The sequence below is a fragment of the Tetrahymena thermophila genome (genome assembly GCF_000189635.1).
Source record: "Tetrahymena thermophila SB210 genomic scaffold scf_8254754, whole genome shotgun sequence".
In the NCBI taxonomy this organism is placed as follows: domain Eukaryota; phylum Ciliophora; class Oligohymenophorea; order Hymenostomatida; family Tetrahymenidae; genus Tetrahymena; species Tetrahymena thermophila.
Window position 1 is genome coordinate 261,054 of NW_002476514.1, and position 18,325 is coordinate 279,378.

General features: G+C 19.5%; 4 protein-coding genes across 4 annotated transcripts; 1 reads left to right on the forward strand and 3 right to left on the reverse strand. All coding sequences in view use genetic code 6, as the record gives it.

Annotated features, from left to right (window-relative positions):
• Positions 1-2,347: 2,347 nt before the first annotated feature.
• On the forward strand, positions 2,348-2,675 carry TTHERM_000609419 (transmembrane protein, putative; the record flags this gene model as incomplete). The annotated part of the gene is made up of 2 exons (XM_012796186.1): positions 2,348-2,487; positions 2,555-2,675. The coding sequence occupies 2 exons, from the start codon at positions 2,348-2,350 to the stop codon at positions 2,673-2,675; spliced, it is 261 nt and encodes an 86-aa protein (XP_012651640.1).
• Positions 2,676-5,064: 2,389 nt separating this feature from the next.
• TTHERM_00609420 (hypothetical protein) lies at positions 5,065-6,111 on the reverse strand (the record flags this gene model as incomplete). Its single annotated transcript, XM_001010583.1, has 1 exon — positions 5,065-6,111. The coding sequence occupies one exon, from the start codon at positions 6,109-6,111 to the stop codon at positions 5,065-5,067; it is 1,047 nt and encodes a 348-aa protein (XP_001010583.1).
• An 8,101-nt stretch (positions 6,112-14,212) lies between these two features.
• Positions 14,213-14,672, reverse strand: TTHERM_000609439 (hypothetical protein; the record flags this gene model as incomplete). The annotated part of the gene is made up of 2 exons (XM_012796187.1): positions 14,213-14,498; positions 14,587-14,672. The coding sequence occupies 2 exons, from the start codon at positions 14,670-14,672 to the stop codon at positions 14,213-14,215; spliced, it is 372 nt and encodes a 123-aa protein (XP_012651641.1).
• Positions 14,673-14,903: 231 nt separating this feature from the next.
• Positions 14,904-15,777, reverse strand: TTHERM_00609440 (hypothetical protein; the record flags this gene model as incomplete). The annotated part of the gene is made up of 2 exons (XM_001010585.2): positions 14,904-15,302; positions 15,382-15,777. 2 exons carry the CDS (start codon positions 15,775-15,777, stop codon positions 14,904-14,906), a joined length of 795 nt encoding a protein of 264 aa, XP_001010585.2.
• Between the last annotated feature and the right edge of the window lie 2,548 nt (positions 15,778-18,325).

Here is an 18,325-nt window from a genome sequence, read left to right on the forward strand (position 1 = left end):
ATTAGATATATCATAATTAAATTACAAAAAATGGAAAAACTACTTTTTAATTAAATTTTATTTAAATATTTAGATTGCTAAAAAAGTTGTAAGTTAACACATGCATATTATCAATTTTAAACTTAATCTATGTAAATAATATTTTTACTTGCTGATAGATTACTTTAGTATGCTATTTTATCAAATGTAAGATTACTAAGTAAAAAGGGTTATTAAATAGTAACTAAGATATTTTTTCTCTCACTATTTTTTAAGGCTATTACATCTTCCTACTGTTATATTTTAAATCCATTATTAAAGTTAAAAATTGATATTATTTTCAAATTTTTTATTAGAAATTCATATAAAAATAAAATACTTTAAATTTTAAAAATTCTATTTAAAAATATAAAATAAATTTAACTGACACTCACATATAAAAAATTATTCGCAGATTTCAAAAAATTACTATTAATAAAAAAGTAATATAATTTATTTCCTTTAATTTTGATGAAATGTTATAAATGGGCTGCGAAACGCTCTTCACTCTTAATATATTTTAATATTACGCCAGTCTACAAATTTACATAAAGATGATTACACATTATTAATTTGATATATTTCGAATAGAAAATTAGGTAATTAAAGACTTGCAAAATGTATGGTTTTTTTAATCAATTTAATGGAAATAATTGTAGGTAATAAATCCTAAAGAAGATAATATATAAGTATACTCACTGTTATATATATCTAAAAATAAATAACCTTAAAATATAAAAAATCTGAACTAAAAAATTTCCTACTTAATTTAAAAATTTGAGGAACCACAACCTAATTCAAGAATTATGAGAAAACATATTTATTTACCCACCCTACCCACTCACATTAATATTACTAAGTAAGAGTAAACAAATTTGATAGAAATTTCAAAAGCAACAAATAAATAAATAGATTTATCAATTAAATATATACAAATTAAAAAATAAATAAAGTGTTTTTTTATTTTTTGCTATCAAGTCTAAGAAAGAATAGTATTAATAGCGTTAATTTTTATTTATAAAAAAGTTAGATTTGACAAAAATTTGATTTATTTAAAATATTTATTATCTTAAGGATGATTGATAGTGAAATAATTTTGGCTATTATTAATATATGAAAGATTAAAATAGCAAAATCTAATAGCTGCTAGTAATTTTTATCTATTATTGAGGTAATTCAAAAATAATTAACTTACAGAATTTCATGTTAATTAAACAAAGAGTATATTAAATTACATCTATTAATATTTTAGAAAGAAAAATATCAACTATTAAAATAGATAGGTAAAGCAAAGTAACCTTGCCAAAAATTATGAGTTAATAATAATAAGATGTGTAGTATATTAGTTTCATTTTTTTTCAATTCAACGAATAAATATTTCATACAAAAGTAGTGGAGGTCATATTAATTCTTGAGTTATTTTTTAAAATGAAAATATATTTTCTTAAAAAATATGCTATTTTATTTATATTGGATTCACTGCGTATTATATATGAATAATAGCTTACCTTAATTAATTACATGGAATTGCTTTAATGATTTTAATATTAATACATTATTTTTAAGTAAGTATCTTAACATTAATCTTTTAGTAAGATTAATCAATTTCTTTCTTTAATTTCCTATTATTTTTATCAATTTCTTAATTATCATTTCATGAATCAATTTATTTGTGATTTATTTTTTATTATTCAAATAATTAATAAAAAGAATGGGTGTAGCTTTTTTACCTAATTGTCTTTTATTAGAAGAGGAGCTTTTGAGATGTAATGATAATTTTTTCAAATAAAAACTGAAAATTTCATTTTTAATCTTAAACAGAGACAGATAATTATCTTAGTTTATTTAATTTACTGTAAACAAAATAAGCTAGTGTTCTAATTTTTCTATTAAATTTCTATTTACCTTGCATAAAATTAATCAAACATAATAGAATCTTATTATTCTGGGCAGATGAATAATTAACAATTTGTAATCAATTTAGATAAGCAAAATGTTAGCTTTTTAATTTGCTTCAGTAATAGATCTTTAAATTATTTTAAATTTAATTTAGATATTTGAAAGTATTTACCTTTAAGCAGAAAAATACTATTAATTAATTCAATTTGATTAATAATTAAAACAAAAAAAACAACTATTACTCTGCTTTTCTATTTTTTTAAAGCTTGACTCAAAATTATGATACACCAATAATATTTTAAAGCTCTGCAATAAAAATGGTAAGCTTCTATATAAAAGTCAGCTCAATAAATCATAGGTAAATAAAGACAAGATATTGGCTATATATTTTATTGAAGAAAAGTAAGAACAAAATAATTAAAGATATTTTATGCAAATTAATTTTTTTTAGTCTTAAATTCACATTTTAGTTTAGAGGTGCGTATACTTGCATTTTTTAGTCTTTGCAAATGCTCTTTAGATAGGAATGAATAGTATTTACCTCTAGTAGCTCATAGAAGTATTAAAAGAGTATTTTTTTAGTTGTTTTCTAATAATATATACCTTTTTTACCATTCAAGTTCATTTTATAAATTAGATAGAGCTAACATTATTGTTTAATGCTTCTTTATAATGTTAATTATTTGGCTTTAGATATGTATAATTATCTAAATTCTTCGATGAAATATTAAAAGATGTCTGAATTTCTGATGAATTGAAGAACAAAATTATAATTAAAAATAAAATATTCAATAGCTTTCGAAATCTATTTCTTTACTTATAGAACTCAAAAACCGCTTTATAAGGTATATTATTTTCTCTCTAAGTTATTATTAATTAATGTGAAAGTGTAAGTAGAGATTAGGTAAGATCAGTAAACCATTTTCTGATACTATGCTTTTCAGTTAGAAATGCAGAGTTAATTTTAAAAATATTTTTAAATAAAATATATTTATTCTATTTAGTGGATAACATAATTAACAAGAGATGAAAGAGCTTTTTATTAACAAAATAAAAAACAAATTTTATCAATTTCATATTTTTTTTTCAATTAAAACCACTTTTTATAGCAACAACATACAATGATTTTAATTTAAAGTTATTATAGTCATTTTTAAAAGTAAAATGATGATTATCTTTTCAAAAGATAAATAAATAAATAATTAAATATACAGTTAATTAATATTCTCAAGCAATTAATTTAATAAGAACTATTATTTAAAAAAATGTATTAATATACTTTCTCTCCTTTTTATTAATTATGGTTTGTTTATTTTTTCAATTAGAGCTTAAGCTTATATATTTATTTATAGAAAATCTTTGAATAATTTACTTTCTTTCTATTTTAATCTTACCCCTAAAAATAAGTTTGATTTTTTTAGCACAATTTTACAAATTTACACTATAAAAAGTTATTTCTAAAAAATATTTAATTTACAGTATAAAAATTTGTATCAAAAAATTATTAAATTTACATAATTGATTATGAGGATGATTACATTTAATAATTGATTTGATTTAGATTTACAATCGAATAATAGATTAAATTATGATATTAAACATATTTGATTTTTAATTTAGAATAATATTCATTCATATTTAAAATATTATAGGTATACGCAATAATTTAATAAACAAAATAATTATTTTGATTATGATAAAACTAAAATCTATTTTATTTTTTACAAGGTTAAAAATTAATAATTTAAAAAAAATTAAATACCATTTTAAGATTTTTAAAAAGACAATAAGATCAAATAATTAGATTAATTGTAACAAGCTAAGAAGCAAAGGATATAGTTTTGTTATAATTAAATTCATAAGAGCACTCATATATTGATAAGATCAAAGTTAAGCTAATAAAAATCAAAGAGATAATATATAATCAATCTTAATTATCATTATAAAATTTCAATATTACATACTTAAAAAGTAGAGAAGATAACAATCTTGATTTTTTATATAAAAGGTTTAACTTTCTTTAAATTATTAAAAGGGACAGTATATTTTCTCGCAAAAATATTCAAATTTTCTGGGCATTATATTTATATATTTCATCTAAATTTTGAAAAATCGTATAAATGTATAAATGATTCAACATTAATGCTGTTATTTTCAAATTTTCTATCATATATTTTTTAATTTTTTAAAAATAATCCATTGCATATTTAGAATATAAAATAGATGATAATTATAAATAATAAATGCTCAATCAACTTTATTTAAGAGAAATACACTAAAATTCAGGGTTTATATATTTATAAATATAAAATGAAGACAATGCTCATTGACAAATTCATAGTTATGACAAAATTGCTTCCCTAAACTCTGCTTTATTCATAAATCTTCTATTATTTTAAGTCGCACCATCATATCTCAATTAATTAGCTCATAAACTATTTAAATTTTTTCAATCAAAAACTATTAATGTTTCAAATGCCCTTACTTTCTTTCAAGTATTTTTAATTTCCTTAAAGCTATAAGGTTGCGCTTTCTAATAGTTTCTTTACTTTATTTGATTTATATGGATGATTAAAACCTATTATTGACATATTTATTTATCTCAAAGTAATTGCTTGATACTTAATATTTTTTAATAATTTATTCAATTTTTTATGAAAGATATTCTAATATTATTTTTAGTAGATATTTCATAAATATATTTAATTTGTAAAACTTATTAAATTATTAACTTAAAAAATTAAAAAATAAAATTATTAGCATTATTATAAATATAAAATATTATATACAAGTAATTTTAATTCTATTTAAAGTAGTGAAAATCTAATGAATCCAAAAAATAAATTATATAACTTTAAAAATTCTTCTCTTTTTCTTAAAAAATCTGCGAAATCTGCAACGTTAATTCTACATATATTAATAAGTATTTAATCATATTTGAATTAAGTATGAATATATATTATGATAATATATATATATATATATATATATAAATATATATTCTAAAATATTTGTTAATTATATATTTTTTCTTGTAGAGGTTACATTATAACCCTTTCATTTTTAGTAGGTAGGTAGATAAATTATATTTATATTATAATGATGAATGATTAATATAGTAGCGAATCAAATCATGTGGATAAATATTCATTCATAATTAATTTCATAATGCTCTAAATGGTTATTGCTGTATATATTCTAGTCAGGTATCTGATTTTAATTCTGATAAGTTGCTTATTAATTATAATAAAATTAGAGAAAATGGTTCATGGACTCCTCTTCGTATTAATCTTCTTCATATATATTATTATTAATTGGCTAATTTTAAGGATAAAGATCATCTTAGTAGCTCATTAATAAGTTTTCAGACTATTAGATATTGTTTGATTAAGAAAAGCCATCTATTTTCGAAGAAATAAAAACAGAAGGCTCTTCTTATTACTTTTAAATATTTGAATAGGGATTAAAATATAGAGAAGAGTGGAAGACACTACTATTTAAAAAACAAGAAGAGCTTTTTAAACTAGTGTTTAGATTACCTTCATTGCTAATCTCGAATTTCAAAGTTTTATTTTCAACCTTTTTGTCACATGAGCTTTTTAAACTAGTGTTTAGATTACCTTCATTGCTAATCTAGAATTTCAAAGTTTTATTTTCAACCTTTTTGTCAAATTTCGAGAGTTTTTTTTTAGTTTAAATTTCTAGCGGGAAGCAGATATTCCATAGTTCATAAAATGAGGGAATGTCTTATTACCCAAATAGCTCAAAGTATCTTAAGATTAGAAAACACACAAATTATTTTCTAACAATCTTCTCAGTGTTATAATTTTACTTTTCTTTTTGTTGAGTAATATCAACAGGATTCAAAAGAATTTCATATAGTTTTTACAGAAAAAGGTCTTTTTGGTTATATTTGATAATTTAGATAAAATATTACTCAATAATTCCCATATACTTAGGTTTATTTGGCTCTGTTTACTAGTGAATGAAGGCTTTAACTTAAGCGGAAGAGCTTAAATTAAGGTATTTAGCAATTAAAGGAGATGCAATCTATTCAAAAATATAAGTCTTAATAGAATCTTAGAACCATTTATTTAGTAGATTTCTTTCACCTTTTTAAGATTTTTTATGAAAGTCTGCTAAGTGGAGTATATTTTTCTTAATGATTAACTCTTCATTATTTAATTATTTCATTTTTTAGTAATTTTTGAGTTGATTTGATTTGTTTGCTTTTATTTGCCAAAAAATTCTTTATAATTTTTTTGGAAAGTTTAATCCATAATTTGAATCAAACTTTAACACATTTAAAAATTAATTAATACTTTTCTTTTCATGTAATAGCTATTCTAATCAAGCCAGAAAAAAATTAATTAAGATATGATATTAGTTACTTTTTTTATTAGATTATTTTGATAATCATTTGATTGAAAGATCTATCAATATTTATACTTATTTTTTAGATGAAAGCTAGATAATTTACTCTAAAGTAATCTTTTTACAAGCATTCTATTCTGTTTTTTTATTTAAAGTGAAAATATATGGTTAAAAAACTATAAACTTATTGCATGATGATATATAATCATATCCTTTAAATTAATTGTCTATCTCATGCTATTTTGTATTTAAAGTTTTATTTTAGGATTTGATGATGTCAAAATTGCTTAATTAACTCATGAAATTTAAGATTAATATACGTACTATTAAAGCATGGTGAGTTATTCGCAATTTACCATATAATAATTAAAATCAAAGCCATTATTAGATTATAATAACAAATAAAATTACGCCAATTTACCCACAGCTTATGTTAGATATTAATTCTAAATTTATTTGTTAATTAATTATCTAATCTTTCATGTTACAATTAGAAATAACTAATTATATCTCAATAATTACTTAATTAAGTAAAGATCATGAATTAAGATAATCTAATTTAAATAAAATAATCAAGCATAACTATTTAAATAAATTAAGAGCAATATAAAGTTACGAAGAATAATATATGTTTATGAAAAGGCGCTAAAATTTCATTTATGGCTAGGTAAATAATTTAAATAAGAAGTACATTTTCTGACAGAGATTTAATGGTATTCAATTTATTTGCTTTAATAAGTTTTATTAGCTAGCTTAACATGTATTTAATTTAGTCAAAAATTTTTCAAACTAAACCTAAACAATCCATAAAACCAAATTCAATCATTTTATTAATTAATGATGGGTAATACTAATTTATTTCTTTAAGCCAACTCTGACTATATATTGAATTTATTATTTTGATTGATTAAGACATTTAAATTATTCAAAATTTGACCAAAGTCATACAAAATCTCCACAAAATTTTTTGTAATTAAATTTATATTTCGCATTCATCAGAAAATAATATTACTTTTTATTCTAGCTAAAAACATAATCAAAAATTAAATTTATAACACATGCATATTAAATTATATTCATATTCATAATCTCTTAATGTTCCTTACATATTAATTAATTACATTAAAAAAATATTTTAACTATCTTTTTATTATGTGCTTTGAAAGAGAAATTATGTATTTACAGTTTTCGATTAACTATTTAAAAAATTAATCTAAATTTTCTACACCTTTTTTTGGTAAAAGCTACAACGCATTGAGTAACAGTAGATTTAAAAATAAATAATTTTGAAAATATTTTCTTATTATATATCATTCAGTTAAATAGTAGATTGGTGTAAAAGATAATTCTATGCTTAAATTAAAATCATAAAATTATTTTTTTTAATTTTTTAAGAAATATAGATGAATATATTTTAAATACTGCAATAATGAAAAAGAAAGAGTCTTTCTAATTAAGATAATAAAGTTGTAACTAAATAATTAAAATCTAAAAATAATCTATTTAATTTATAAAATTGAAAAACATACTAGCTATTACTTAAATAAAGAATTTATCTATTTTTTTATTAATTAGCCCCCAACACATTCATTTTAAGTATCTTTCTATTAAATCCTAATCACCACTAAGTTTATTTCTATACTTTTTGATGAACAATTTAAAAAATTAAATAGAAATTTCTTTTACTTTTATGATTAAAATATAATTTTAATGCAAAGTTGACTAATGTAAATTCTATTTAAATTATTTTAACAAAATATCTTGAATATAAATAATAAATCTCTATTAGATTTTTCAATCCAAAAAACATAATCTATTTAATATGCATAAATTATTATAAAAAACTAAATAAAATTCTAAAGTGATAATAATGTTTATTTAGATAACAAAAAAGCCATTAATTAATTATTAATTTTAAATTTTTGTGATAATATAGATAATTTTATGGGATTGTTGCCATTAAAAAAGATAACTTAATAAAAACACATAATTTTTAATTAGTGAGCTTTTAAAATTAAGCAATATTTGATTATTTCTAATCGAATTTACAGTTAAGAATTGAAAGTAATTGATATTACCTAACCTCTTAATCTCACCTAAATTACAAATTAAAAAAAATATCTCTTAAGAATTTAGTAAGCCTTAATTTATTATCTAAGACAGATTTATAATAAGAGAATATTAAGATTATAACATAAATTATTTTATTTTGCGTTTATATTTCTATTATTTTAGTTATAAATTATATTTTTTGCATATAAAAATTTTCTTAAAAATAATCCAGAAATTCCCCAAATATCTGAAACTATAGTGTATACAGTAGATATATTAATATTTTACTGCAACACCTTGTAGTAAATTCCTCTTCTCGAAAAAGTAAGAGTAAGATTTAGCTTAACTATTTCAAGTAAATTTATCATTTAGGAAGCAGCGATAACTATTAATTTGAAAATTTGATGGGTAAATTTTATTTATAACTTAAATAATATTTCAGTAGAGAAACTAAGAAATAAAAATTATTAAAATAGATATCAACTGTATGGTATGGAACATTCAGTATTCATATTATTTTATCTAAACTGGATTAATTAATGTTAGCTCATTTATTGCTTTCTAAATTCCACTTCTTGTTTATAATAAATCTTCTTTATAAATATTTATACGATTATCTTACTAGTAATTATTTTAAAGCGAATTCATAATTCATAATCTGATAATTTATTTCTATTATTACCAATTTTTATGAAATATTATGCTGATGATTTATTAAATCATAAAAAATGTTTTGGCTTTTAATAGAAAATATTTCAGTTCACTGTTATAAAAAATCAAACATTTAAAGTTAAGGAGGATTCACTAATTCAAGCATTAAATAAGAAAGAATAAAAAATATTTTAAAAATTTAGTGTAATTAGATAGATAAATTGTTTAAATTGTAATAATTTCTTAATTTTTTTAGCTTTATCTATTTTAATTTGCATTACGCTTTCATAGTCATTATTTAATTTGAAGGAAGCTATGGAAAAAACACATCCTAAAAATAAATCAATTTACGCTATCTCTTTAATTAAAAATTTCACTTGCAATTATTATTTACCAGGTTTACTTACTAAAAATCTCTAAGAAATTTAAAAAAAGTAATAATATCCTAAATAATTAGGATTATGATGTAATATCAATTTTGCTTTTTTAATTAACAAACTTTGTTTTATGTACAGGGAGGAGGGATTAATAAATAATTGATGTTTCTAAATTTTATTGGATCTCTTTTTTTACGAAGACCATTTTTTAGCAAAGCTAAATCGAAAAATGATTTCAAATCAAATCAAGTCAATATTAAAAATTCTTGATTAAAATAATTTTTCATACCATTTAATGTAAATTTCATAATTAACAAATGGTAATTTAAAGGTATAAAACATTACAAAAAAGGAATTTAGTATAATTTAGATATTATCGAATTATTCAATAAATAAAAAGATCATTAAGTGTAAATTAAAATATTCAAATAATTTTTGCCAAATTGTAATTTAATGGTATAAAACAATATAAAATAGTATAATTTAGATATTATCGAATTATTCAATAAATAAAATGATCATTAAGTGTTAATTAAAAATATTTAAATAATTTGTTTAAATTGACAAAATTTACTCTTCTATTTTTTAGAAAATAGAAAACTTACATTATTTTATTTTAAAGAAAGTATACTTCTTAATACTTAAAAGTATTCGTTTAGAAAAATTTATAAAACACTATTATATTTTTAACTCACTCCAAAGATGTCAAGTAATAACGTTAAGAAAATTTTTGTTATTAGATATGATTTTTCTTAAAAATAATAACTATAAACACAGTAAGATTTCTAATAATCTAATCTTTTATCTATATTAATAATAGATCACATTTTTTGGTTTATATTTCTTTTATATTTTGTGTCAACTTCAATAGAAAAATTAATAAAATTTAAATTAATAATCTAAGTAGATAAATAAATCAAGCTTGATTAACAACCGGAAATTTAAAAACTAAATTTCTTTTTTATAAGACATTTTAAATTATTTGTAAAATATATTTCTATTTGAAAAGTAAAATATATTAAAGAAAGCAAATTTAAGACAACAGTGGCTTTTTTAAAGAAAATATTCTATCCTAAAACAGTATATTTCTTTTAAAATTATCATTATTTTAGTAATTTTTTTTTGTAAAAATGATAAGAAATTAAAAATATGTCGATTCAATACAAATTTTGTATGTAGCCTTGAAAAAGGCAGTGTCTCAGGGTATTATATATTAGTCGATTTGATTGGTTAGTACTAAAAAAATTTTCTATCAGTAAAAAAAAAATTTAACTAAAAAGCATGAAATTTTTCTATTTGATTTTTGCATTTAAATTCTAACTTTTTATTAAAAAATGATTATTTAATACAGAAATTAGTCTATTATTAAATATAGTATGAATTAATGATGAGTTGATAAATACAGTAATTGTTTAGTTAATAAGGTTTTTTAAATAAAATTAAAGGTAAAAAAGTGAGTTTATTTACTTTAAATGCTTAATTATTAAAATCATTATTTTCCTTTAAAATATTAATCTCCTTAAAATATTACTTTACTTAAAACATTATTTTTCCTTAAATTATTAATTTGCGTAAAAGTATTACTAAAAACTAACATGTCAATATTTAAAAATGAGAATCTTATAACAGTAACTTTCAAAAAAATTATTTATTATTTATAGATTTTAAAATTAGATGTAAAATTAATTGAAATTGATTCATATGATTTATAATTTTTTAAATCCTTATTTAAAATTAAGAAAAAATATTTTTTAATAATACATTTATCTATTATAAAATTATATAGTCTTTTAAAGCTAGCTAAAATATCATTTATTTTGTTAGTTCTACAAAGTTTTTTGTAATGGTAAATTAAATATTAGTAATAAAAATATTACCGTAAATCCTCGATAGGTACTGCTTTACTAATTGCTAATTTTTTTAAAATGTATGATTTTTCTATCATTTTTACCCACAGCCTCACTATTTTTTTGCGGATTACGAATTATGAGGAATTAAGATAATTCTTTTTTAATGTTGAATAATTATAATCATTACTTCCCCTTAAAATATTATATTTATAAAATATAATCATTTATCTATTATTAAATGATAACCTTATTTTACTGATAGATAAAATAACTATTTGGTTTATATAAAAAAATAATTATAGATAGTAAATCTTAAAAATTATAAGTAAAAATTAAAATAAATTAATTAACATGATGTTTAATTTCCAAATCTTATTTAAGATATTTAAAAATATTTTTAAAAATATTAATTTGTCTATTATTAATAAAAAAATATAAAATTAGTCGATAAATCATTTGTATTACTAATTAATTATATGAATGTCTATTTTAATAATGATAATCTTTTACTAGTCGATAAATTAATTATTTTGTTAATACAAAATTTTTTTTTTAGCAGTAGATTTAAAATTAGAAGATATATAAGAATAATAATTAGATGCTATTAAATTTTTAAATACTAATTTAAAATATAGAAAAACATTTTTTCACAATATAATCTATCTATCAATCAATTATTAAAATTATCAATAATTTAGCTAATTCTTTCTCTAAATTTTTTTATTATAGCTTATAAATAAAAATAAAGATTTTAATATTATTGTAAATATAATGATTTATTACTCTCAATATTCAATTATTAAAATCATTACTTTACTTTAGAATATTATTACAATAAAAGATATGTTTATTAATTTAAATAGTGTTAACTTTATTTTAATCAATTAGTTAATTAATACTAGTACTAAAAATTATCCAAATAAAGCTATTTAATATTCATTTCAACCCAACATATCATTTTTTTTGTTAATTTCTTAATAATAATTTATTTTAAAGTCATTTATTTAATGATTATGCTAAGATGTTATAGTAAAATTATTTACAAAATTCACATCTGAAAGATATATGAAAAACATTAATCAAGGAGAATTAATAAAAAGTTTAGATAATCTGGTTAATATTTTTTAATTTCAAATAAATAAATCATAATATTATATATAATACAATTAGTTTTATATAGAATAATTATAAATTATCAAAATAAATTACCCACTATTATTTATTTAATTTCTAAATATTATATTTTGCGATCTATTTTTATAGTAACTACTTAACATATATTAGACACTACTATTAAATTAAATTAAAAATCAACAAATAATTTAATATAAAATAAAATAATTTTTTTTTAACTCATGAAAATTTAAAAATTCTATGTAGAAGCAGATTCAAAATAGTGAAGGAGTTTTAATTATCTTGAACTGCTTAAATAAAATTATAATATTCAAAAGAAAACCAATAAGTTGATTAAAAATAAATATATCTGAAAGAAAAAAATAATAAAACAGTTTTTGATGTTCTAATGCTATAAGATGACTTTAATATTTAATAAATTTTAAGAGTAACACTTTTAAAAAGAAAAGAAATATTATATTTTTAGTTTATTATATAATAATGTGAAAGGATATTCTCCATAAATAGATTTATATGATATTTCATTCAACTATACAAAAAAAATACAAGATTTGATTTAGTAAAAGAAAGATACTGTGAATTTGCTCAAAGTACTGTTAAAGAAATTATATTTTTGCTTTCTTAAAATACATTTACTTAAAATAATTTATTTATTTATTTAGGCTGTAATAAACTTTTTTTATTAACTTTTAATATAATTTATTTTTCTTTTTATTCTGCTAAAATTATTTTTATTTATTGATTTAAATTTCATTTAAAATTTAAACATTTTATTCTAGTTAATTTTGTTTAGTAATTTAAACTAATTTATATAAAAAGTTAAAAAAGTATCAATAAATCAGAAGAATTGAAAGTAGAGAACAAAACAAGTGACTTAAATCAAAAAGATTAGTTGTATTTGAAATATGTTTATAATTTTAATAAATAAATGGTAAAAAAATATGAATAAATATAAAAATTTATGAATAATAGAAAATAATATTATTTATTTTAAAATTATTAGTTATAGAATAATTTAACTTTAAATAAAGATAATAGCTTATATTATAAGAAACAAAGACAAGACTTTAATTTTTAAGTAAAATTATTTAAGTATATCACTCCAATTATTCAAGCAAATAGATCATATATCACATCCTTGTTATTAATCTTTTTAAACATAAACCCATATTCTTTACAAGCTATTGATATTAAAATTATCTCCATTTCCATTTTTAATAAATAGATTGTAATTATTTAGCATACTTAAAATTCCTTGATTTTGCTATTACATTCATACATCTATACATAACAAGTATTAACTTATAAATATAATAATAATTAACATTTTATAATGTGTTCTTTTTGCTGCTCTCACAATTTTCATTATAGACTGAGTAAATTATTCGGATTAGAACGCTCTTTCCATTATATTATCTAAAATTTCTCCCATTTACTAAATATTCTCCAATGAGTTATCTGTGCAGACAAGTATTCTATTTCTTCCTTCTTTAATATCTTTAATTAGGGTTAATGCTTCTTCAATTCCAACATTTATTTGATGGATAAATTAGGTAGGAATGTTTTTCAAATCTTTTTAATATTGTGTGTTTTCTATTATCCTGTTTATATGATTGATTATTTTCTTTTAAAATTCTTAAATAATCAAATTCTCCTACCGATATTTTTGATATGGAATTAAGAACAGTCTCTATTTTTTATATAAGTATAAAAAGTATCTGAGTTCAATTTTGATGAAAATTAATCATTCATGTTCAATTGAGAACTTTTAAGTCTGGTAGCTATCTCATTATATTGTTCCTATATTTAATTCACAATTGATTCAATCATGTTTTTAATCATAGAAAAGGAAGTGCATCATAATAACTCCTTTCTTTTTTCATCAGTTCTAGATGATCTTCCTTATTCATTTATTTATTAATTACTAATATTATTTATTATCTAACTCAATTTTTGTTATGTTTTTCTCTAAGGGTGAATAGTCTTTTCCAACTCTTAGTAAACTTAAAACTCTTGGCCTATGTTTTCTGTATTTATTTTAGATAAAATATCTCGTAAGGTAGAAGATATTTTTTTTATATAATGCTCTAAAGTTTATAGGATGTCTTTGTGGGCCTTTGCTTGGATTCTTGCAACATCTTTCCTTTTATTAATAACTTGAAGTGTAGAAATTTATTATAACTCTGATTCATATATTAGTAAATTCTACTTGATGTAATAATTTCTATTACCTAACTCCGATTTATTATATCAGTACTTCCAGTTCCTATATCTTCTAATATAACATTTGGCTTTGCAATTTAGTTCTTCCTTCCATTTCACATATAAGTAAATACTAATGATTTATTTCTTATATTTTCACTTGAACGATTGATTGATTTTTAGATTATAGATATACTATCTGGGAAAGTTCTTGATGTTCTCTATCACTCTAATGTATAGTGTGGGAAGCCATGTGTTTAGCTTAAACTAATTTCTTACAAGAAATCTATTTTTGAGATTATCATAGCTTCATTGATAAATTAAAGGGGTTGATTTTTTTGGATAATCATTTTTTGATTTAACTATTATTCTAGCAATTGATTTCTAGAGAAAAAATTTGATGCTATTTATTCAGCCCATTAGGTACTGAGCCTTACAGCATATATTTATTATTTTTTCGTATTTTTGATTGATTACTATCAAAAGTTATTTTCATCTTGAATCCATCAGCTATTGCTCTTAATGCTTCTTTATTCATAGGTAGGTAAGGGATACCTTTATTCATCATCTTCCAGATAAAAATGTCATATTATATTGATAACCCTGGTTATTTTATCCCCATGCTTTTAACTTTCTCCAACATTTTTTCAAAATAATCAAGACTAGCAAAAACAAATTTATGTTTCAAATTCTCTGAGCTACTTAAGATAGATGCAGTTAGCAACAAATTAAGTTCATAGATATCCTATAGTAGTTTATCATCATCTTTATTAATTAGTTGATGATAGGTAAACTCTATATTGTTCCATAAAAGTAATAGTTACTTAAGATAATTCCATTTCCATGTTAAATATCATCCTTGTTAAGAGTCTGTAAATAATTGGTATCAGATCTTAACGTTCTTATTCTGCCTATATCAAAAGTACATTTGCTTATAAAATGATTACTTCATCTACAATTGCTTTTTCATTAAAAGAAAAGCAGATTAAGTATATAGTTTCGATCTTCTTCCTTTCTTCCTGGATTATCCCTACAATTTGGTTTGATAGACTATTCTCTAATTCCATTTCCCATTTCCATGAAAATAAAAACGAAATAGGTAAAAAATAAGGAAACAGTTTAAGATAAGGAGATGGTTAATCATGGCCTAAAATCGAGCGATAAATGCTAGTATGAATGAATTTGATTGATATTTAAGAATCTATTAAAAGGATGACCATCCTTAGGTTAAGAATCACCTAAAGTATAATAAGTTGAGAATATTCATTAGTAGGATTTAGCAAAGAATCAATTTATTTATGTATCAAATCCTTAAATGTTACAAACTTGCTATCTATTTAATCAACAATTTTTCTACTTTAAGGTATAAATATAATTAAACTGCAAATTCAGTAAATCATATTTAACTCTTAATTCATATTGCTTTTAATATTTTTTGACATTACTAAAACTCTAAACATACATATGAAATATGTTTATTTATAAAAATTGAAGAAATGATTATCCATAAATTTATTTAACAATACAGTATTTTGGTTGATAAGTTTATTTAATTAAATTGAACTTTTCATTAATTTGATTGAGTATTATTGATTATTTTTGTCACAGCTCATTAAGAGTTGGAATTTTAAATTAATTACATAGCTCAAAATAACACAAATTTAGATAGCAGACAAGTTATTTTTTAAAAATTCAATGTACTTTTATTTTATCACTAGTTCTCTTGAATAATTGAATAAAAGAGGTAAGGTTCAAAAATATTTAGTTGTTTTTCTATAAAAAATTTTTTTTAATTGCGATTTTTGATGTGAGTATGATATTATTTAATTAATATCATGTAGTAGTTAGATTTATTTATTTCTTATTTGCTTATGAGAAAGGCTTTTACTCAAACTAAAGTGGTTAAATAAAGATACTTAATAATTAAAGGAGAATCAATAGATTCTATAATATAGCTTTTATCCCAATCTTAAAATGATTTATTTATATTTATTTAGTTAACTTCTAAATCTTTTATTTTTATAAACTAATAAGAGAATATTTGTCATAATAATAAATTCTTACTTTTATTATATACTTATTAATTTAATTTTAAAAATATAATAAATTAATTAATAAAAATAAATTAAAAAGTTGAATAATTTTGAATTATTACTGCCACACATTTTAAATTTTAATTTTAAGGAGATTAAAATGTTCACTTTTAGATATTAAATATTAAATTAAAATAGAATAATTTTTTTTAATTTCAATTATCAATTTTTTAAATTTATTGAAAGTTTTTGATGTATGATACTGTATTATTGTTATATTATTTTTATATAAGTTTTATTATTTTATAAAAAATTTAAGCTCTTGTTGATTGCATATACAGTTCATTTTTTTAAATTAATTTAAAAAGCCAATTTAAAGACAAATTATTTAAAAAATAATTTTCCTAAAATTTAGAATATGTGAAAAAAGTTAACAATAATTAATTTACTACTTATTTTTTCAAATTACAAATATAAGCTGTGACTAAATATGGCCTTTTATTTTAAGCAAAATTAATTGATTATTGATTAATGGTATTATTTTAATTATTTAATAATTAAGTTTACTATAACAATGATTGTTTTTTCAGTATTAAGTAGAACATCAAAAATTATTTAAAAGAAAAAATGAGCAGAAATCACTTTTTGGTGATTGATTACATTTTTTTCTTCAGAATATGAAGCTGTAATAATTAAGGATTAATAGGTTACAAATTGTATAAAAGTAATATTTTACACTTTATTTAGTTTTCGATAATAGTTAAATATCCAAACATTTAATTAAATTCTATCTTCATTTAAAGTTATGTAATTTACATACCAAACATTTTAAAACTGACAATTTCTAATATATGTGTAATGAAATTTTTTTAATCAACCAAAAAATATAATTGGATTCAAATAATGATTGATATAAATATATTTCCCAGTTTAGACGTTTACTTATTTACACTGTATGATACACATTTTTTTATTTACGTCATAATTCTGCTGTTTTAATTAATATACATCAAATTAATTACTCACTATTTAAAAAGCTATTTATGTATTTTGATTGCTTATGTGCATGAATTTTTTCTCATAAATCTAATTTAATAATTTAAACGAAATCAGCTTATTTTATTTTATAAAAGCATCATAATTTTCTTTTCCTTCTAAAAATATGAAGTATTTATCTTTCTCGCTACAATAGAAATAAATCTACCTACTTTAATTAAGGATAAATAAGATAAAAAATATTAAAGTAATTAAGTGTGTATCCCCCTTTAAAATAAAAAAATTAGAAGAAATGGATTTGTATATTGTTAAAGAAGTAACTAATATTAAATTCACAAAAATAAAATTTTTTAGGCATTCAAATAAATTACATAGATTGATTTCTGATTATATAAAATCAAAGAGTTAATAAAAATCAATACAATTACATTATCTCAATTATTTCTAGCGTAATCAATCTATTTTATTAATAAATAACCACAAATAAGGGTAAATCTAAAATTTGATTACAATCTTCATGTTTAAATTATGACAAAGAAGTGCTAAAAAATTAAAAAAAATTACCCACTCCAAAAGTTTTTAAATATAATTAATAAGTTTTGAGTAAAATATACCTTAGTACTTTTATTTTTTAAAGCTTACTTTTGCATATTAATTATCTAAATACTTTTAATATAAGATTTCATATTTTCGAAGTAAAATTTTTTGTTTTAGTTTGATACTTAGTCCTCATTATTAA